This window comes from Talpa europaea (assembly GCF_964194135.1).
Source record: "Talpa europaea genome assembly, chromosome: 5".
Taxonomy (NCBI): Eukaryota; Metazoa; Chordata; class Mammalia; order Eulipotyphla; family Talpidae; genus Talpa; species Talpa europaea.
Genome location: NC_140071.1, coordinates 113,729,225 through 113,751,177, shown reverse-complemented (window position 1 = coordinate 113,751,177; position 21,953 = coordinate 113,729,225). Strand labels below are relative to the sequence as shown.

Genomic DNA, 21,953 nt, shown 5'->3' with positions numbered 1-21,953 from the left:
TAAGAATATATTGGCAATTATTTTATGATGTCCTTTCTTATATTATTATAGCTGCTTCTTAAGGGTACTTTGTTTATGTAAACAGTTCTCTGATTTCTCATTTTTTTAAATGAACGTTCTCTTATAAATAGTACTTCTTTTTGAAGCTGTCTCACCAAAAAAAGTTCCCAAGTGGAAATTACAGGGGTAAATTGAAGAACAGATCACTTAAGAGAATCTATGTCACTAAATGCTTTCTAAAAGAGTGGTGCCGGTTTACAGTATGGCATTCAACGGGCTATTTACCGCACTTGTAAAATTGTTGAGTCTATTTCAAATTGGTTTGATTATTACTATTCTATAAGATGGATATATTTTACTTTTTAAGTCTTATTGAAGTGTTGCAATTGTTTGTAAGTGAAAAGTGATGCCTTATTTTAGTTATTAAAGCATTTTTCCTATATTTTCATGTCCTCTTTTTCCTATAAACTAATTTTGTTACATAGTCATTTAAAAATATTTATATATTCAGATTTTTCTTTTATGATGCTTCTGTTGCTTCCAAATGCCCAGAACACTGCCTGCCTTTTTATAGAAGTTTGATAGGAGTCAAGTGTGTTAGTTAAAAATACGGTTTGATTATTAAAAAGCTATCCTTCATTCATCTGTGATACATGATATAATAAGAAGAACTAAGTTTATTTTTCTTCAAATACTTCATGACATTCAATGTTAAAAAAATATTTTTGTGTAAAAGAACTGGGGTGCAGGCCAAAGGTGTGGGGGGTGGGTGTTGAGATAATTTACTGGAGAAAGAATAGGGAACAGAACAGGTGGATCTCCTAAAATACACTGCTGAGGGGAGCAGCAAGCAAGCGAGGAGGGGTCTGCTGTGCCATATGGGTTAGCCGCCTGGCCAGGGATCGAACTCAGGCCGTCACAGAGGACCTTGGCAGTGGTAGTGCTGAGACTTAATTAACCTGTAGGCCACTAGGGAGGCCCCAACATTTTTTCATTGAGCATTAGAGCCCCCCTCCTTCCTGATTTATGACATCTTATCACACACACAATTACATTAGGTCTGGATATGGTCCAAATATTTTTTTTTTAACATAATGACCCTCTAGACTAATAGTTCTAAAAGACCTGTAAGATTCCGATAGATTTTTAATACACAGTGATGGGAGAGTAAGCATTTCAATTATGTGTGCTCTCAGTTCATGACAGTGATTTTGTAAGAACAAAATAGAATGTAAAATGGCTAGTTAAAATTCTTTAATTTGTCATTGCCAATTAATACTGGGGATCAGTCAATTATCTTTGTAACGTAAAGATGAAGTCCTGATTTTTGTCAGGTCATGTGGATAATGGATTCCTTCTGTTTTATTCTGTTATGATTAGATAAAGGATTCATTAATATCTTCCCTATGATGAATACTACAATATTTGTAAATGATGGAGAAAATGTGGATCTGATTGTTGAGTATGATGCATACCCCAAACCTGAACGCCAGCTGTGGATCTATATGAACAGAACCTCCACTGATAAGTGGGAAGATTACCCCAAGTCTGAGAATGACAGTAATATCAGGTAAGTAAACAGCCCTTACTGGAGATTGCACATTTTCCCCTCCTGTCACTTGGCTTTCCACATCTTGTTCCGTAACCCATAAATAAATGTGAGCAAACACCTGCTTTCGAAGGAAGTTTGGGGCTGAGTCTTCATCCCATGTTTCATATTCTTATATAAGAGCCCACAAAACAGTGTGTGCCTGAGTTTTCTGAGGGAGGCTAGTTTCCCTGGTTCTGAGGACAGTTCAAAGCAATAACTTGCGTATACTTGGGACACATTAAAGAATTCTCTTCCAAGAAAGAGGAAAGCATCTTCAATCATTTTTTTTAAAACTACAAGAAGACTAAGAATCATTAAGTAGCTTTGGGCCAGGCAATGAACCCATGTCTTTTACATCATATCTCTCATTTGATCCTCAGAACATTTGTGGTAGAAATAGTCACAATAGTAACCCTTTATGTAAGTGCATGTGTTTTTTTCTGCCCTGCAGGAAGGACCTGACACGTTAACTAATTTTAGTCCTCACAAACTTTATGAGTAGATGATCTTATTTCTCTCATATTTCCATGAATAGGGAACTGAGACATTTCTGAGCTATATAGTTTGACTCAGATCACATAGCTGATAAGAATAGGTGCCCATATAGAGTTGGTCTGTTTTTCCATTCAGAAGCCATTACTGGTTGTAAGAATGTGGTGCGAGATGGTGGTGTCCTTGGCTCAGGTCTGAGGGTTGAAGATAGACTTGGAGGGTGTCCAGGTGATGGGGGTTGGAGAGAGGGAAGCACTGAAGATGTCCCAGCTAGCTGGCTGGTGAGAGGCAGCAGCTTTCAAGGAGAGAGAGAGAGAGAGAGAGGGAAGAGCCAGGGCAAAGGCAGTGTGTTCAGCTTGGGCTTTGTGGAAGTTGAGGCTGCCTGGGGGGATCTTCACTGGAGATGTTCAGGTGGGAGGCCTCCTAAGTCAGGTTCCATAGAGGCAGGAATTCTTAGGCAAGGGCTTCATAAGGGAGAAAAGAGCTGCAGGGGGAGAATTAGGTGGTGAGGGGAAAGAAAAGGGAGAGGATGTAGGTAAAGTGAGGCAGAGCGACGGTCTGATCCTAGGATGCTTGAAGCTTTGGTCCCTCTCAGAGGTCCCACTCACTGACTGCAGGCCAGGCGGTGCCCTCAACTTCCTAGTGGGTCTTAGTGCCCAAGGGCAAGATTGGGAGAAGGTTGCAGGTATGAGTCATTGCTAACTGCACCCAAGAGGCATGGGGGATGCGTGGGCATGTGATCTTGTTTTAGTGGCTGGGGCACAGAAGCCTGGACTAGAGTTGATGATCTGAAAGTAGCAGGCAAACAGCAAGTAGTTGTGGTGACAGTGGATTGCCAGGGAAGCTGCTCAGCCAGTTGCCATGCTTGTGGTCAGTTGTGTGGGCTAAGAGCTGCCCAGGGACTCCATCCACACCAGAGCCCGTGTCAGCAACTCCCCTGATGGTGGACTGTGCTGGTCTGCTTGGCCACCTCTGGCAGCCCTGCAGTACAACAGAAGCTCCATGGCAAATACTGCAGGTCCTTGAATAATGTCATTTTGTTAAGTAGAATCAATTCCAGCCAGGACCTTGTCTATACGTCAGTGTCACATGCTCCCCATGACAGAACCAAAAGACCTGGTTTTGTCCAGGTCTTCTGGTTTCCTCCCGCAGCCCAGATATGTCCACGTTAGATTTGTTGGTGTGTCTCAGCTGTCCTAGTCTTAGTGATGTGTGTTTGTGTGTGTGAGACAGAGAGAGTCAGAGCAGGGTGTTCTGCCCAAGGCTGGATCCTGGCTTGTGCCCTGAGCTGCTGGGATAGTCTGGCCACCTGCGATCCTGAGCTGGAAAAAGCAGCTTGGGAAATGAATTAAGCTTAATATTAGGTTGCTTAATATTATATGTGTTTGGGTTTCTACTTAGAAAGAAGTCTGGTGATGTTTTTATGGCCAGAAATCTGCCACAGAAGCTAGACTCTTAGTTCTATCAATTAGTCTATGGTGAAATCAGTTTCATGATCAGTCATTTCACCAAAAGCCAGTTTTTGAAGATCCTCTTGGATGTCATTCAGTGAGGACTTAGAACTGAACTGCCAAAGACACGAGGAAGTAGCAGGGGCGGAAGGAAAACCAGAGGCCGTGGCGTGGCGAGAAGGAAGCAAGGGCAAAAGTATTGACCTTGTTGCCAGGGCCCTGAAGTATCTGCCTGGAGACAGCCTGAAGGTAGATGGCTGCCAGTCTTGTCCTGGCCAGAGGAGTGTTGCTAAAGCAAAGCAGGGCAGGTGATTCGGGGCTTGGTGAGCGGAGCATGAATGAACGGCTGTGGGCAGAGCAGACTGTGGCCCAGGGGAGATAATAGCTGCACTCGCCATGAGGTTGCCTTTGTACTTAGACAGGCTTTCCCCACACACCTTCCCACACGACAGACATTTGTCCCAAATTAAATATGTGTGTGTTTGTTAATGTGGATCTTATTAATACTAAATTGACTCATTTTTCCCCAAACAGGTGGGTATTTCCAGATATAGAAACTGTGAACAAGACACCACTCTGAGGGAGGCTGTCTGTGGGTGATTGATTTTTTTGTCCTTTTTTTGTAGATATGTCAGTGAACTTCACCTGACCAGATTAAAAGGGAGCGAAGGAGGCACTTACACATTTCTAGCATCCAATTCCGATGTCAATTCTTCCGTGACATTTAATGTTTACGTGAACAGTGAGTAAAACAAATAGCTCTTTATCTTTCTATTTTTTATTGTTTTAAGTTGTGGCTCGTGTTTGTAACAGCTGCAGAACTGAGCTCATTGTGTGCTATGTAAATAATGTCTCATGATAATTTTGACCTTAACAAAGACCCTGTGGTTTGGTGGTTGGAAGAACATATAAGAAAACCAATTCCTTGACCTACATTTCACTGACCACATGACTTTGTAGACATGGCTCACATTCTGGGTGCTGCCTTTGAAGTAAACAGGGGAGCCCTTAAAGTTAAAAATAACAGTTGTTTGAGGGAAAGTGTATTATTATTGATTGTTAAAATGAGTACCCAGAGGTTGCACAGCAGCTGGATTGTCATGGTGGGTGAGAGAAGAGATGCTATCAATCCCTTACATGATTTCTTCGTACGATGCTTTCTCTTCGGGGTTGTGACATTTGTGTTTAGATTGTTTTCCCAGTAAGATGAAAGTGATATTCGCTCACTGGGTCCCTAGTGGGCACCATATGGGAGCAGGTGGTTTGGGGTGGAAAGATGGTTGTGAGCTTGGGAACCTGAGCACTCTCGAGTCCTCTATGATTGTGGCCGACACCCCTGCAGCGTCTTAGAGAAATGTCTCTGCTTGGAGATTGAAGCCAAGGGCAGATGCCACCACCTAGAACTTGTGAGACATGCAGGGCTTCCTCCCGGCTCTTCTTTGGGGCCTACCTGCATCTCCAAGGATGAGCGGTAGCACCACCCAGGCCACTCTGGCCTGCAGGCCTCCAAAGATAGGGAATGCCAAAGGGAGTAATTCCCAGAAGTGGCCATCAGCATTAGCTATCCTGGCTGAATGGGGGAGGAGGAGATAGCCTGGAACATTTTCTAGAGAGCAACTTCCTGTGCTGAGCACAGAGCAGGTGTGGGCCTCAGGAGGGGCCATGAGAGCAAAGGGCGGGGGAGTGCCAGGTCCTCCCCCTCCAGGTGCTTACTTATGGTAGGAGTGCTTTTCCATCTTCATCTCATCCCTGCTGCAGCTCAGCAGTGTGGTGGGGTGGCTAGTGAGGTTCATTTCTAAATGAAGGCAAGAAACAGCTAGTAGGCTTTTGATTGCTAATCTGGAGTCTTGACTATACCCACATTTGAAAAATTGTGTTTCCTGAGCAAGGTGTTAATATGTTTGGATAAAGAGCTTGTCTGTGCTGTTAAACATTTGTCTTAACTCTAGGCCTTATAAGGATCCTGATATGCTAATAGGTATCTTTCCTCCCCAGGAGGGTGCTGTGGGATGGAGATTTTGTCCCAACTTTGTTTGACCACAGAACTCTCCTTTCCCGATGGAATTATGTTAATTAATATCTCAATTCCTCTGAACAGTTTTGATTATTTGGTATCTCATTGGCTTGCAATTGAAATAGCTCTAGATTAATTCAAATGTTAATCAGAGGAGCTTAGTGTATTACACATGGGTAAAATTACCTGCTTCTGAAAAATCTTAATATTCTAGTAATTTTAGAGATGACTGCAGCTAAATCAATATCCTTGCACACTTAATAGGCACAACATCCATATAGAACTTTGTTTTGGTTGCTCTGGGGCAGAGCTTCTCAAAGTATCTATGATAAAGGATCTTACTCTTTTTCTCTTTCTTTACATAGATACACACACACACATGCACAGATAAACATATCTATACAGATATCCTGAATGTTTTCTGGATCAATGCTTCTTGTAAAATCCAGAGATATATAATTACAAGTATGCTCTATTATTATATCAACAGATATAAAAATTACTCTGCCACATTCCTCCTCCTAAATGTTCGCTCTCACTTTCTATACTTCCCTCCTGTTCACCAGTAACCCCAGATCACAGGCCTGACCTTCTCCTCAGCCTCCCCGATGAGAAGCTCAGCACTGGGACTTGTGTAAAATTTAGTGCTGTTTGAGTCTCTCTTTCCCTAGCTCAAGACAAAGGCAAATTAAGGATTGTCTCTCTTCCCCTTTTTCATTTCCATTTGTCAGCCTGTGGTCTGCCATTTTCATGAGTCATTGACCTTAGAAGGACATTCTGAAGCCACCCTTACTTCTCTGGGTGACAAAATTGCTCTAATTTTACTTACCGAGCTTATGTGTCATCGACAGGCTTATTATGAACCTGTGCTGGTGAAATCACGAAATCATGCCTGTGTGATACCAGAGAGGAAATGGCATTAACCAGTGATGCTTTCCTGGCTCCCTGTTGGTGCAGGAGGAGTTTTCTAGGGCATGGGTTGCACATCCCTACCCAGCTGTGTGCACTCCTGGGCAGAGGCGTGGCGGTGTACTCTCTGCCCTCTTAGGTTAAGCTCCTCAGGAAGTCTTCTCATTGATGTCACTTTGCTACAAACACTAAACTGACTAACTGCATTTATTTCACTTACCTAACACATTGGATTATTTGATCTCTGAATGCTTTGACAGAGAAAGCGTTTTTCTGTGAAGATTTAAAACCTTGTGTCTTGTGAAAGCTGTCCCAATTGCTCTTCAGATATAGAGTTAGTTAATTTCATTGTTGATTTTATTATTCAATTGAAAAAAAAATCTAGTTAACACACTTATGGGGCAAGATGCTTTTATGTTAAATTTTAAAATCACAAGCTAAAAATAAACTTAAAATCTAAACTGGGAGGAGTTGTGTCCATTTTGACATACGATTTTAGCTGAGCAAAATATATATCTAGATCTGCAGTATGGTTTATTCTGTAATAAGCTTAGCCCCCAGGATGAAAAGATTTGTGCTCTGCAAAAATTAGAATGAATAAAAATCAGAATAATAAATGAGTAGTATTAATGCAGAAATTCAGGCTACTTTCACTTAGTGACATGATGCATAATTGCTTAATAGATTCAGCTGTGAGAAATGTTCATGAAAATCCTTGATTTCTGGACAGTTAAATGTTTGGTGGTTGAAAAAAGTATTTTGAAAATTCCACAAATTTTGAGAAAGTGAGACAGGGAGAAGGGGATCCAATTAGTTATGTGGGTTGCTTTTAAAAAGTTATGTTCCGTCAGTCTTTTTAATAGAAAAATATGTAACAGTTAAGCTTGAAAATGTTTTAATACTGTTTGTTTAACTCTTCAGCTAAATCATTATTTAAATTTTTTTTCAGTTGACTCAGTCATATTAAAGGTGGTTTATAATGGCCAAGACCTATCACGTGTCTGACATTTCTTAATAGAAGGTCTAGCATAAACTGTTGTTTTTGTTAATTAAGCAAAACACAAAAGTCAGTGTTTCTTTGCATTGAACTTGCATTATTATAATTATTCTTGAATTGCTTATCAAAGAGGGTTTGCTTATCAAAACCAGATTGATTGTTCCAAAAAGAATATTGATATACTTTGATGAAAACAACTATTTGTTTACCCTGAAGTCAAAACTTGGAAAACGGAGTTCCAAAAATGATAAAACATCCCACTTATAGACACCACTCTTTCTAAAACTTTGGAGATATTAGAAAATGTGATATCACCCAAGTGCAATAGATAGCATGTGATACTTCTTAAGAAACCTGTGGTCTCTTTGGTTACAATAAACACCTCACAGTAAGATTTTTACCAGATGCAAGAGAAATAATAGGCTAAACATGAATTTAACCCTAATATTCCACTTGGCTCTTTTCTCTTTCCACTGAATGTTCCTAGAATTAATTTTGAAACTCCAGGGGACTTAAATGTTAATCAGTAATGTAAATATTTTGTAAGTTTATCTTGGCTTATAATTTCAAATATCCCATGTGAATTCTGAAATAATTTACATAATTGTGGAAAGAAATTATGATTGACATGATGAATCAGTTGTTTTTCAAACTTCTGGAATGATACAGTAGCCTCCCCCCCACCCCCTTAGCTTTATTGATGCATAACTAACAAATTTTATGATATTTAATGTGTACAACATGATAATTTGACATATGTATACTTTGTGAAAGGAGTCCCTCAGTGAATTAGTGTTAATTAACACATCTACCACATCACCTCCTCCCCCCTCTTGTTTTGTGAGAACATTTAAGTTCCACTTAGCAATTTTCCATTATATGCTACAGTAGTTTCAACTATACTCACCTTGCTATATATGAGATCCTTTAACTTTATTCATCTTACGTACTGAAAGCTCGTACTTTTTTTTTTTTTAACAAACTCTATTTCTTCTCTGCCCCCACCAACCCTGGCAAGCACTTTTCTACTGCTTCTGTTTCTTTGAGTTTGATTTTTAAAAAAAGATTTCATATATAAGCAATAGCATGCAGTATTTGTCTTCTATCTGCCATTATTTCATTTAGCATAATACCCTTAAGTTTCATTCACATTGTTGCAAATGACAGGATTTCCTTTTTGAAGGATAAATAGTATTCCTATTTGTGTGTGTGTGCGCGTGTGCTCGTGTGTGTGTGTGTGTGTGTGTGTGTACCACATTGTTTTGATCCACTTATTCATTGATAAGCATCTTTAGGTTGAGTGTTGTTGCTGTGAACACTGTGGTATAGATATCTCTTCAAGATACTGTTTTCACAGACAAATGCAAAATGAAACAAAATAAACCCTTGATCTGACTGCACAGCTGATGCTACCATCCGGGAGCGTAGAGCAAAGCAAGGAGGGACTATAATGGAGGGATATTGGGGCTTTGGTGGTGGTCGTGGTGTGATAAACATTTGTGGAGATGTACACCTATACCCCCAAAACACAGTGTTGTAAACCAAGGTTACCTCAATATACATAATTTAAAAAAAGAAATGGTTTTATTTCCTTTGGATCTATACCCAGAAGTGGAATTGCTGGATCATATGGAAGTGCTATTTTTAATTTCTTGAACAGAAGCTCCATACTGTTTACCATAGGGTGCTCCAGTCTGCATTCCACCAACAGTGCCGGGGCTTCCCTTTTCTCCACCTCCTCACCAGCATTAGTTATTTTTTTGTCTTTTTGACAAAGACATCCTAATAGGTATGGATGACATTGTGGTTTTGTTTTGCTAATAGCCTTTAAATGACACTTTAAAATGTTATCTGATAGTATTTCCAGATCAGTATTATGGATTTAAAATTGGTGGCATGGCCTCCCTGGTGGCGCAGGGGTTAAAGCCAGCGTTATCAAGTTATCGCCAGCCACTGCAGCACGAGTTCCATCACCTGCCAGCCAGGGAGCAACCCACATGGCACAGCAGACCTCTCTGTCTCACCCACTGTTCCCCTTAGCAGCATATTTCAGTACATCTGCCTGTTCTGCTCCCCACTCAATCTCTGGTGAATCCTCTTACCCCTCCAACCCACGTCTGGCCTACACCCCAGTTCTTGTATGTATAAATAAATAAATAAATCTTAAACAAAATAAAATTGGTGGCAGATGATACCTAGGGTCATAAATAGATCTCTCTAATCTTAAAGGTTACCCTTCAATGACAAACCTACAGTCGAGTGAGGGGACCGTGGCACTCAGGTGGTGGTAACAGAAGGCAGGCAGGGCAAGTAGAGTGTAGAACCCAAGGGTTCACCTGCATTACTGGGTTTACATGGAATGAACACAACATTTTTAAACTAGAAGGGCTCTCCAGATGCCTGCTGAACCTCACCAAATTAACTCTCCAAAGTCACCAATTTCACTCCGTTTATGGTAGAGTGTTAACAGGGGTTGAAACAATTTAAGGAAGTACTAAATAATGAGTTATTTCTAAATCACTGCATCATATAATTAACATCCTGTCTGGTGTGAGCAATTATTTATAGATCATACAGTATATTAAAATCAGTCAAAGTAATAAATCGCCTAGAATGAAGCCTGTTGATGAGAATGTTTCCTTCTCACCACATTTGCAAAATCTGCGCTGCCTTTTACGTATCTTTGGTCATAGATCAATTCAGTTACAGATCGCTAAACCCTCCTTCTAAGGAGAGGCCTCTGTGAGCACAGCACCCTGTAAGTAAAGCACAAGGCCAGTCCCCAACTTGCCAAAGGTGAGGGTAGACCTGTCAGGATAGCCACACAGTGGATGGCTTTGGATGGGCTGTCAGCCAGCCATCTGGATCACCCACCCAGCTGGAGGTCTCAGAGCCTTTTTCCATAAAATAATAACAGCAGCCTGCCTACAGGGACTGCTTCTTTTGGGACTTTGTGTCTATGCTTCTCATGACCCTCATGAAGCAAGAAAATGAAGTTATAAGAATTTTGCCTATTTGGAAGGTGGAGATATTTTTCTACTTTGAAAGATAAGATCTTTTAAACATTTGGGTTTCCAAACCATACTTAAGTTGGAAGTTAGAAGTTTTAAAACTTAACTGCTAGCACCCTTATCTACTGAGTTTGTTTAAAAGCCTTGACTTTTAGGGGGATGTGTGTGTGTTTTTGAACCTAATGTGTACTCCTATATTAAACTATTGGAATTTTAAAATTGTAAATAAAGCTAGTGTTCCTTTCTGATTTATTTACTTGCTTTTGCGCATTTGCTGTATGGCTACCATAGTAACTGGAACCTACCTTGATTTTGCAAATAAGTATATAAGTTTTTTAAATTACAACAATTTTTCTTATAAAATCATGACAGAACAGGCTAGGAAAGCTGGAAACTATAAATGAGCAAATAAAAGAATCAAACTAATTTTAATGGTACCTTATAAAATTAATGATAATTTTATAGGTTGCTTTTGCAAAGAGATCCCTTACTGTCTACTTTTTGGACCATTTTTAAGACTTTTTAAACAAAAGTGAGGTTCTATTGTTTTGTAAATGTGTCTCTTGTTGCTGAACAACAAATATATAGTGAGCATCTTCTACAACATCATTTGGGTGTCTCAGTGCATGGATAGTTCATAATTTCTTTAACCCATTTCATACAATTTTGAAATAGTAGGGAGTACCAGGGACTCTGAAGTGATGTGACTGGGTTTTCAAAGAGACTCATCAAATAATTGCTTCAAGTTTGTAATTATCTTGTTTAATCTCAAGTGAGGGGCCTTGCCTACGTGCTGGAAGTCAGTAAGGGTATCGCTATTGTTATCTTTCACGCTGCTGCGTCTTGAACATATGTCACCGCACTGCGTTGGCTTTCAGAGCTGTTCCAGAAGAAGAATTATTTTCAGATCATCTTAGTGTGGTGCTTAATCTCCATAAAAATAGCTGCTAGTCTTTTTACCTAGGTCTTTTTATAGGTAATGTGTGTTCATTCGTGACATCTGACAGTGTCTGAACTTTGTTTTTATTTTCTTTTCCTGAACTTGAAATGAGTTGCTGGGGAGTGATGAGTGTTGTTTTTGATGTGACACTTTAATATCTCCTTCTCCTTAGGAAGAGGATCTCTGTGGATCCAAACATTGTTATAGACTTTCTTTTTAAACTTTATATGTCAGAATTAATTTATTTTTAATTGGAAGTCACTTTTCTAATAGGAAGCCATTCTAAAATTTGTTCTCTAAGCTCAGTTTTATGAAATTGGAAGAAAATGAGGGTATCTTGGCAATCTGTTTTTAAGATTGAATTTGATTCTCTTTTAGTCTGAAAAAAATTTAGAACTAAACAGTCTCATTCCCACCCTGACCCCACCCCTCAGTGTTGCTATCATGCCCCTTCAGGAGGTTGGTCTGGTGGTGTGAGGTTTACTTGGGGATTTTGTTTGAATGCTGAACCTATTAGAGAACAAGGTAACCTCTCTGACTTGTTGGATGCTTCGTTGCCCTTATTGGTATGGTCTGGTCATTTTTTCATGCTCCTGGTAGAAAAGCAGGAGAAGTAGGTTGAATTTTGTATGTAACATGTACACTTCTCCAAGAATTGACTCTGAACATGGAACATAACTTTTCTAAAAACAGTACGAATCATCACATTTATATGAGTAGAACTTCTACTCTGTGGAAATTTCCTTTCCAGTTGAGCCACCTGTGTTTTTACATCAAATTAACCCCCTTCATTTACAGATGTATACAGGGTCATCTGTAATTTAGTGGAAATTTAAATTAATCCAAGAATAGGTACATAATTTTTCACTGGGCTTTGTGTCAATAACCCTTCTCCTCCACTTCTGAATTATGTGACAAAATGAATTCACTCCTTTTACAGAGTAGAAAAATAGCATTTTCTCACATGCTGCTCCCTGGGCAGCCAGCGGAGCCATACCATGGCGTGTGAGCACAGCCTCCCTCTCCCTTCCTGCGTCTGGGTCACACAGCAGCGGTGTGTGTGTCAACTGAGCTCCATGATTTGGTGGAGGGAGGCTCTCTTCAAATGGTTTCATCAGTGTTTTAAACTTAATCTCAGGGTTGGGTGATATTTTTGATGGCTGTTTAGAATAGGAATTGGCAAACTGAATTTCAGTGTCCATTACTAAAGTTTTAGCAGAACAGACATTTGTTTACATATCTGTAGCTGCATTTCTGGTATAATGGCAAAACTGAGACCTGATGTCTCTTGCAAATATTTACTATCTCACCCTTTGCAGTAAACATTTGCTTGCCCCTAGTTTAGGACATTACTTCATTAGGAGAATTTTCTTTTTCTATCATAGACACTCTGTTAAAGATAATCTGGGCATAGGAGACTGTAGTTGGAGTTAGATTTCATTTGTTAAACAAGCTTATATCCAGCTGCCTGCCATCAGTTTCTATCTTTAAGAATGCAAAATATATTTTCAGATTATGTATTCCAGTAATATTCATTTTATGAGCAAGAGTTATCTTGAGTTATTTTTATACTCCTGTTTGCACTGACTGAAGTTCCTTTATCATTATCCTTTATCATTAGGATATTATGGTGGGAATGTAGATTTACCGGCCCAAACCCAGCATGGTGACAAATTGCTGCAAAGCATCCCTGTCTCGCCATTAAACAGCAGCAGACCTACAATCATAAAAATAAACTCATCCTTATGCTCCCTCTTCATTTCATCTTTTACTCTGTGAAGACTTAAGTCTGTGCTCTTTGCTGACTATAGAGTGTGGGCAAATGTGTAGTTGTAGCAGGAGCTGGTAGAGCAGAGCTGTATTCGAATATGCTGCCCTACCAGTTACTTGTGTATCTGCTTCCACCCCCACCCCAGCTCTTGTTATCTGTACTGTGCTCTTAAAAATTCATTTTGTTCTTTTCTCCCATATGGACCTGATGGTGGTGAAAAGGAATATTTTTTAAGATTGCTTATCTGTGGGGTAAATCAGTGAGTGAGTGGTAATAGATGCTCAGCAGTTACAAACATTCTGATATCTGCCTAAAAGCTGATTAGTGTTGTTGCTCAGGTCCATGATACTTTGAAAAGGAAAGGGCTGTTTTTTAATCTCTCCAGGAAATACATAACTTATACATCTCTTTGGCTTATCTAAACCTCCAACTTGGGAGGAATTAGGGAATGTGTCACTAGTATACTGTTGACTGCAGAATATCTGAGAAACCACAGCTCAGATTTAGCCTGGAGAATGGCAGAGAGTTGTGTATCTTTAAAGCAAAATGTATATTTAATGCCTACACCGTGCATTGAGGCACTTACAAAATGCAGATGAGCCCAGATTTTCATTTTTAGGAATCAGATTTATACCTAGCTCATTCTTTATGCATTAAACATTTCCAAAGCACAACTTGCCATGTACAGCCCAAACTGTACTCATGGCACTTTGCCTTTTCAAAATGTCTCTCATTACATCATTAGGGATAGGGCTGGGTTTAGGATGAGGCAAGACAGGTGCCTGGGGCACAGCATTGACAGAGGTGCTTGCTCTTGGTGCCAGCCTGTATTTGCAAGACCCTGAGGGATGGGTACCTTCTTAAATTTCATGACGTAGGTGCTTTCCTTGCCTCACCTTTGACCTTAAAGTATTCCTTAAAGTTATGCTTGAAAAGCACATGCTAGGTCAGATCCTCAATTTACTGACCCCCTTGGGGTGAGACCCAGGAATCTGCATTTTAACTTCCTGTCAGTCCTTTGAATGTACATTGGAGTTTGAGGACTCTCTGAGCTTGGTTGGCCAACCTCTAAGGCCCAAGAGGACGAAAGCTACTCAGCTACCCTGAGGTTACCACCCGCCTAGGATAGTAGCTTTAAAAATCTGCCTAATTAACGGGCACACAGGAACAAGTAGGCCAGACAGACTGCTCCACTTGCCAGCCCTGGCCATTGTATAACTGTGCCCAGGTGTCAGGCTGGAAGGCTTGGATCCTAGAGCACTTATAACCAAAGCTGAGTATAACTGATTATGTAATTTTGAGCAGTTCCAATTTTTATAATTAAAAAATGTTTTATTAGATTCATTATTAGCTAACAGGTTCATTGTTAAAAAATTTAGAACCTAAATAAGAGAATAAAAATAGAAACTATCCATAACCCTACTACCTAGAAATAACCATTGTTAACCTCTTAAGGTATCCTTTCAGTCCCCACCCCCCTTTTTTCCTATGGAAAGTCCACTCAATATCCATCATGTGACATTCAGAAGGACAAATGACAAAAGGAATTTTGATGGGAAGAGGTCTGTCTTGTGGCCTTGATTCCTTTGAGTCCTATGCAGTTAACCTTGCCATCAATGTACGCAAACCCTCCACCTCCTCATTAATCTCAGTATGAAAAAAGAAGAATTCGCATGGGCAGGTGTATGTGTGGATGTCTTATCTCAAGGTCCGCTATGGCAGAACTACTGGAAATCACACCCTGCACACAAAGTCAGCATTTTCTGTTCTCTTCGGTCTTTTCTGGAGACTGGCTGAATTGCTATGGAATCGACATCTTTTGTTCCTTTGGGGAACTTCATGATTCAGCAGCTCTTACTGTGTGTCTGCTAGGATTCAGGTCACTCAGTGGGATGAGGCTCCTGCCGTGAGAAAACACAGTCTGATGGTGGAAGCAGACCAGGATGTGGCATAGAATATCAGGTACTCTTTAATTGTTGCAGGAATAGTGAGGAAAGAGACCTTGGCTTTGCAGAACTGAGGATAGTTGGAAAAAGAGGTGACACTTGGATTGAGTCCAGAGAGACCCCCCTTCTGGTGCCTGTGGTCTCCTGCAAATCTCATTCTCCTGAAGTTCCACTGTTTTTTGTGTTATGCCCTACTTTTCAGCCTGATTACACAGTTGCCCATGATAATTAAATGAAACTTGCCAGATGGATGCCTTTGCAAGATGATGGCTCGTCTTCTTGCTCTATTTGTAAAAGCTGGCATTAGATCCAAACTCTCAAGGATGCCCCTACCTTGAGATTGCTTTAGAGTGTCACTCTTTTGTGTGTATTAGCCAAATAGACTGTCCATCAGCAGGGCCAGGTTGAGTGACAGGTGGGTGTGCCATGCATGCGGACACTGATCCCTGCCAGGCCTTTTTGTCTGCAAGGAGATGAGGTGCTGGGGGATTGTTCCACAAAGATGTCATTTATCACTGTTACCTTCCTTCGAGGAAATAAGCTTCCCAAGCCTCCGATCTGTCAGTCTTTCCTTCTCACCACATATGTTTTTCCTATCAATGGCAACATAATTAATGTCAAATTCCTGATGCATCGGGTTAACACACATTATCACACCATCTTAAAGGAGCAATTTTTAGATCATCAAAGAGCATATTTAGAACAGCAAATATAATGAACTTTAATCTACTAACAAATTGGATTAACCAAGGAGCATGGGTATTCTGATTACAAAAGAAAAACTGAGTCATTAATAATCATTAATAAGTTTACTGCTTTGTTTCTATGGGTTTTCTTGGTTTTTTGTGTGCTCCATCTCATTTCTTTGTCACAACACTGTAATGAAATGAGTACTGTTACTATCCCATTTTACACGAGGAGGCTTCATGTGGAGGGCAGAGAGCCCATGACTGTTGGAGCATTCCCATTTAGGGCCTCCTGTGGTCTGTGCTCAGGCTTGGCACTCTCCATACTGTACCAGCAACACAGAGCGAGCACCTCACCATCCCAGTCATCAGCAGCTCGCCTTCTTCATTCTCAAAGGGCTAGACTCCTTCAAATATGTTACCAATTGCACCTGAACTCAGAAACTCATCTTCCTTTGACTTAGAGACAATCTCAAGAATTTGCAATGCTTTGGGTCACCCCTGATTGAATATTAGTTGACTGTTGTAGTTACACAGAAATGATAATTTAGAGCCATTCCTGATAATACAATTAATTGTTCAGTGATTATACTCGGGTTTATGTATGTGTGTGTGTGTGTGTGTATGTATGTATATGTATATACACACACATATATGCATAAACCTCTTGGGCTGGTTTTCCCTTCTAATTTTCTGTTCATATTTTACATTTGAAATACAAATTTGGAGTTAATCCTTTGTTGTATTTTACTCTTATGTTTTGGCTTCTCTGTAAATTGGATGATTCAGCCTTTTATCTGTATCACTTCTTTGTCCTACCCCCCCCCCAAAAAAAAAGAGAAAATTCCTGAGAGTAAGAGTTCTCTTTTTCTGTAACTCCTACTTTTATATATTTCAGTCTTCACAGTAACTTGAAATTCCTAAGTTCTGGTAATATGAAATCCTGGGTCAGAAATCCCTAAACAGTTTGGTCTCCTAAAGTCTTGATTGCAAACAGCCTTTACAGATCCCTGATCCCTGGGAACAGAAGACTCACCAGGTGGAAGCTCCACCTCGGCCATCCCTGGAGGGAGGTCTCAGAGACCCTACTTCTGCCAGGCGCATGGTCCATGTGGGGTCTGGCAGGTCTAACTACCGAAGCCTTTGACCTTCACATGTGCCTTTAATCTTCCCTTCATCCCTGGGTTCAGATTCTCCACTTTGAACATGTTCCCTCAGGGTCCTCGTCAACCTCAGGAAAGTTCTAAGGGTTTGAAGAGGAGTGGATCATGGTGAGGTTGCTCAGCAGTCTGACATATGGCCTCTTCTCTTCTCCTGCAGCAAAACCAGTAATTCTGACTCGTGACAGGCTCGTGAATGGCATGCTCCAGTGTGTGGCAGAAGGATTCCCTGAGCCCACAATAGATTGGTATTTTTGTCCAGGAACTGAGCAGAGGTGAGACCATTATTTTGTGTGCTACTCAAAATGCAACAGGGGAGGACTGCAATTCAGTTGCATGTCAACTGTGTTTTCAGATTTCTTTTAAAAAAGCTTTGTTTTGGTTAATATTTTTTCTATCCACGTCATTTTTTAGAGGACATAATTGCTGCCTTTTCTGTGGTAGACATTAATTTTGTTTGCTGAAAAATGATCACTGAATGACTTCTCTATTTTGGTGGTTATCTTTTAGGATTTGTCATGGCAATTTCTAGCCTGCAGGTAGATAAAGCAATTTTCCAGGACAGAATAATTAGATTTCTATTCTATACACAGGAGGTAATGTGTGTGGGAAATGTGGCAGTAGTTACCATGAAAAAATTACCTCAGAAGTTAATTGCCAAGTTACCAAAAAGTAATGATCATGCAATTACAACATACATATGGTGCTTGTAAGCTGCATGTTTTAAAAAGGTTTGCTTGCTGATTAGTGCCCAACCCCTGAAAGGAACACATCTGGCACCTTGCTTTCCTCTCCCTCACAATCCTCACTTAAGCCTTAAATTGTCCTTCTGCATTACCTGAAGATGAAAATGGGGTCAGCGTCGCTATTGTTATCCATCAAATGCTATTTTATGCTCTGGCTTTAAAAGCCCAGTGTACATCACAATTGAATAGTCAGGATAATAATAGAAATTTTATTTTTCACAGAATAGACCTTTTTATCACAACAAGTTGGAAGAGGTTACATGGGATTGCGGTTTTCAGCTCAATTTTGGAATGTTTTCTTTGGGGAATAATAGGAAGGGTTCAAGACCCCTCGAAAGTGTATGCATAGTGGAAGCAACCCCAGTAGTTACAGCTATTCATTCAGCAAATATTTACAGAGCCACCAGTGTACACTGACACTGGTCTAGCGAGCAGAGCACCCCCAGTCCTCATGTGGAGAGTTCCTGCTCCGATGGGTGGGGACAGAGCACAAACCAACCAACCACTTTAGGCAGGTGTTAGCACTAAGGAGAAAAAAATAAAGCAGTGCCTAGGAAACCACTAGGCATGAGGTGAAGGAGAAGGGAGCATTTGAAATAGTCACTGGGCCTGACTCCTGATGACTTTTGCCACCGGTTGGTACGACCATGTGTTGCAACCTGTATATCCTTCCACAGAACCTGAAGCCACAGGGACTCACTACTTCTAGGGTTCTGACAATTGCCTGTCCCCATCCTTGTAGGCTTTAATGCTTTTCTCTTACACGCTCTTCCTTTTCAGCCCTTTATACAGCCTTTTATAATTGGTTTATTTACAAGGGTCTACTCATTGTCGGGATATGTGCCAGCCATCTTATTTAATTCAGTTCTAATCCTTTCAATAATCCTCCAAGATAAGTATTGCCAGACGAGTATTCCGTTCCAATTTCACAGCTGTAAGACTCAAGTCCTGCAGACTTCGACTTGTCAGAAACCAATAGAACAGGAGTTTGAGTTGGGATTCAAACCCACATCTCACTCCAAACCACCTTTCCATATGTCTTCTCTTCCATCATGCTTTTCAGCCTCCCTCTGCCATAGAAATTTTCATTCCTCGCCAGACTCTCAGTTGTAAAAGGATATTTCTGATTATGAAACTCTGACTTACTGTTTAAGGGATGTTAAATCCAAGGTATTTCATTTGTTTATTTTCCTCAAGTAAGTCTGGGTTGTTGTTTTCTTCCCCCTAGATGTTCTGTTCCTGTTGGGCAAGTGGATGTGCATATACAAAACTCGTCAGTGTCACAATTTGGAAAGCTAGTGGTTCAAAGTTCCATCAGTGATAGTGCCTTCAAGCACAACGGCACAGTCGAATGTAGGGCTCACAATGATGTGGGCGAGAGTTCCGCCTTTTTTAACTTTGCATTTAAAGGTAACAACAAAGGTATATTTCTTTTTAATCCAATTTAAGGGGATGTTTAGTCTCTGCCTACCATATCAATCATGACTTTAAGCCCATTCCATCACTGGCCATGCCATTTCTGGTAATACCTGCATTGCATCGTACTGTCCTCAAATTCACTAAGTATCATTCTGTACCAGTTTGTGAATAAACTTTACGCAGTAATTTTAACCATGTGCTGTATTTATTTTGTGTGTTTGTATGTTGTAATTCTAATTACTTCCCTGAAAAAGGAATAGAGAAAGCCACCAGTGGAATATGCTTACCTTATATGCAAACCAAATTAAGAAGATTTTAAAAAATCTAAATTCAATTAAAAAATTTTAGTTATTAGAACTCTATTAGCACATTGGCAGACACTGTCAGAAAGGTACCACTGTCTTTTGTGAAGTCATGTTAGTGAGCTATTTCTTTAGCACCTTTAAATTTTGATTCCTGAGTGACTAGCCCTCCTAACATAAGTTCAGTGAAACTTGTGTATGAATTGATGAATTACTATGAAGTTGGAAGACAAAGAAACCAGGCACCCACATTCATAGAACTCAGTTTTTGTTTTTTTGAATTGGCAAAGATGAGTGCCAAAAAGTGGTGTATTTTCAGTTTGTGAGTAATGAGAGGAAGAATCTTACATTGTTCATCATCAGAGGTGCTTTTTCAGACAGGGCAATGAAAAGAATGCCTTAAAAAAATGCTTTCATGCTCACAGTAGAACCTTTAGAAAATACAGGAAAGTATAAAGAAGAATATACAAATACACATGAAGGAAACTTCTTAGGGGTATCTAAGGCAGGAATTTGATGAAAGGGCAAACGTCATTTACATGCTTCTCCTCATTGACACACAGAATAAAGTTATTCTGATACTATCGAAATCTCAACTTCACTTCCATACTAATCTGGCTAAAAGTTATTATTTTAAAAGATTCCTTTGAATGGCAAAAGTAAGGTAATAAAGGAGCTGAGATGCCACTTACATGACTTTAAATCCTGCCGTGGGCTGCAAGATGGGAGGTGGGTGGACCTGGACTTGGGTGAGTGTGTTGAAGAGCCAACCCTGGCAATAATGTGCTTCTACGTTCCTCTTTCATTTTAGAACAACTCCAGCCCCACACCCTGTTCACACCTTTGCTGATTGGTTTTGTGATTGCAGCTGGTATGATGTGCATCATAGTGATGATTCTTACCTACAAATATTTACAGGTAAACCATTTATTTGTTTTCTGCCTCGAGTGCTGTAGTGACTGAAACATTAATCATTAAAAGGTGATCTATTTTCCTCCCCTCCCCAGAAACCCATGTATGAAGTACAGTGGAAGGTTGTTGAGGAGATAAATGGAAACAACTATGTTTACATAGACCCAATGCAGCTTCCTTATGATCACAAATGGGAGTTTCCCAGAAACAGACTGAGTTTTGGTCAGTATGAAACAGGGGCTTTCCGTATAACCTTTTTGTCTATGCATAATAATGGCTTTGGCAACCCTAAAAGCTTCCTCTGTTTTTTTTTTTTTCCACCTGAAAAAATAAGTGTTTTCTGTGAAATCTCACCATCATTGATAGATTTGGCATTTAAGTTATTTTTTGGCATTCGATAGAAAGACTTAAGGGAAACGTATCTAGGCATTTGTCTTTAATACCTTTGTTGACTTTTGCAATTACACAAATGGACCTTCGGTCCCACCACCACCATTTCGCTGATTGTGGTCTTCCTCTCTGCAGGGAAAACCTTGGGTGCTGGCGCCTTCGGAAAAGTTGTTGAAGCCACTGCTTATGGCCTCATAAAGTCAGATGCTGCCATGACTGTCGCCGTGAAGATGCTCAAGCGTAAGTTTCTGCAGCCCCCACGCGCTCACATCAGCTTGCCAGACTTGCATTGTTCTAAAATGATGTTTCTGATTTTAGCAAGTGCCCATTTAACGGAACGGGAAGCCCTCATGTCTGAACTCAAAGTCTTGAGTTACCTTGGGAACCATATGAATATCGTGAATCTTCTGGGCGCATGCACCGTCGGAGGTAAGGCCACAACCCCATTGCCTTTTATTATCTGTCAGATTATCAAAGGGGGGGACATTTTAATATAACATTGACAATGCTTCATTATAAATGCCTGGCAAGATTTTTACCCAGGAGGGGTAAAGTAAATCAAAGGCTCCTCGTGAAGCTTCATGTTAGTATAGCATTGAAATCATCAACTCTCTTGTTTATCCCTTGCAAGATTTTTATTGTTACCTCTTGCTAGTACCTCCCCCCACAACAAAACAAAACTGTTGTTCTTACGAATATATATGTGGTTTTAGCATCATGAGGTGGGACCTCCAGAACATAGGCTAGTTACTTACAGAGCATGTCTCTTTGACAGTGTTGACCTCTTGAATATCTCAGGAATATCTTCTCTTGTCCACAAAGTTACCCTTTTTCTAGTTTTGCTGGATCATATTTAGTCACTGATGGGTCACTCTTCATCTTCATACTATAATCAAAAACAGGCTTCTAAGCCTACCAGTCCTCAAATATTCAACAAATGAGGCAAACTCTTCTCTTGCTTAAAATGTACACTTGCAGATCTGAAACATTAGTCACTCCTCCCATCATGGACTTCATGCTGTTTCCAGAAAGCATATTTATCCAGAGGGATGAAGAGGTTATCAAATGATCTGTTCCTCGACATTTCAGAGAGATCGAAAGCCAGAGGACAGCTTTATGTAGTTTTGTAAAATCACCCTCCTAAATGTTGCTTCACCATGTCATGAATGGTTCATGAGCAATTTCTGTCCAGGTTCTGACTTCAGTTGCTTGTTAT

At 40.2% G+C, this 21,953-nt stretch overlaps 1 protein-coding gene across 4 annotated transcripts in view; it reads left to right on the top strand.

Annotated features, from left to right (window-relative positions):
• Positions 1–21,953, top strand: part of KIT (KIT proto-oncogene, receptor tyrosine kinase) — a gene marked incomplete at both ends in the record, with an annotated part of 80,761 nt that overhangs the window by 48,655 nt on the left and 10,153 nt on the right. For 2 of the 4 annotated variants that reach the window (XM_084233839.1, XM_084233838.1), the window contains 8 exons: positions 1,381–1,570; positions 4,161–4,276; positions 17,129–17,243; positions 18,943–19,124; positions 20,247–20,353; positions 20,443–20,569; positions 20,873–20,977; positions 21,056–21,166. In XM_084233839.1, coding sequence (XP_084089965.1) covers positions 1,381–1,570; positions 4,161–4,276; positions 17,129–17,243; positions 18,943–19,124; positions 20,247–20,353; positions 20,443–20,569; positions 20,873–20,977; positions 21,056–21,166 — 1,053 coding nt within the window. Of the gene's footprint in view, positions 1–1,380; positions 1,571–4,160; positions 4,277–17,128; positions 17,244–18,942; positions 19,137–20,246; positions 20,354–20,442; positions 20,570–20,872; positions 20,978–21,055; positions 21,167–21,953 lie in introns of all 4 variants that reach the window. The other 2 variants (XM_084233837.1, XM_084233836.1) reach the window with 1 other exon arrangement.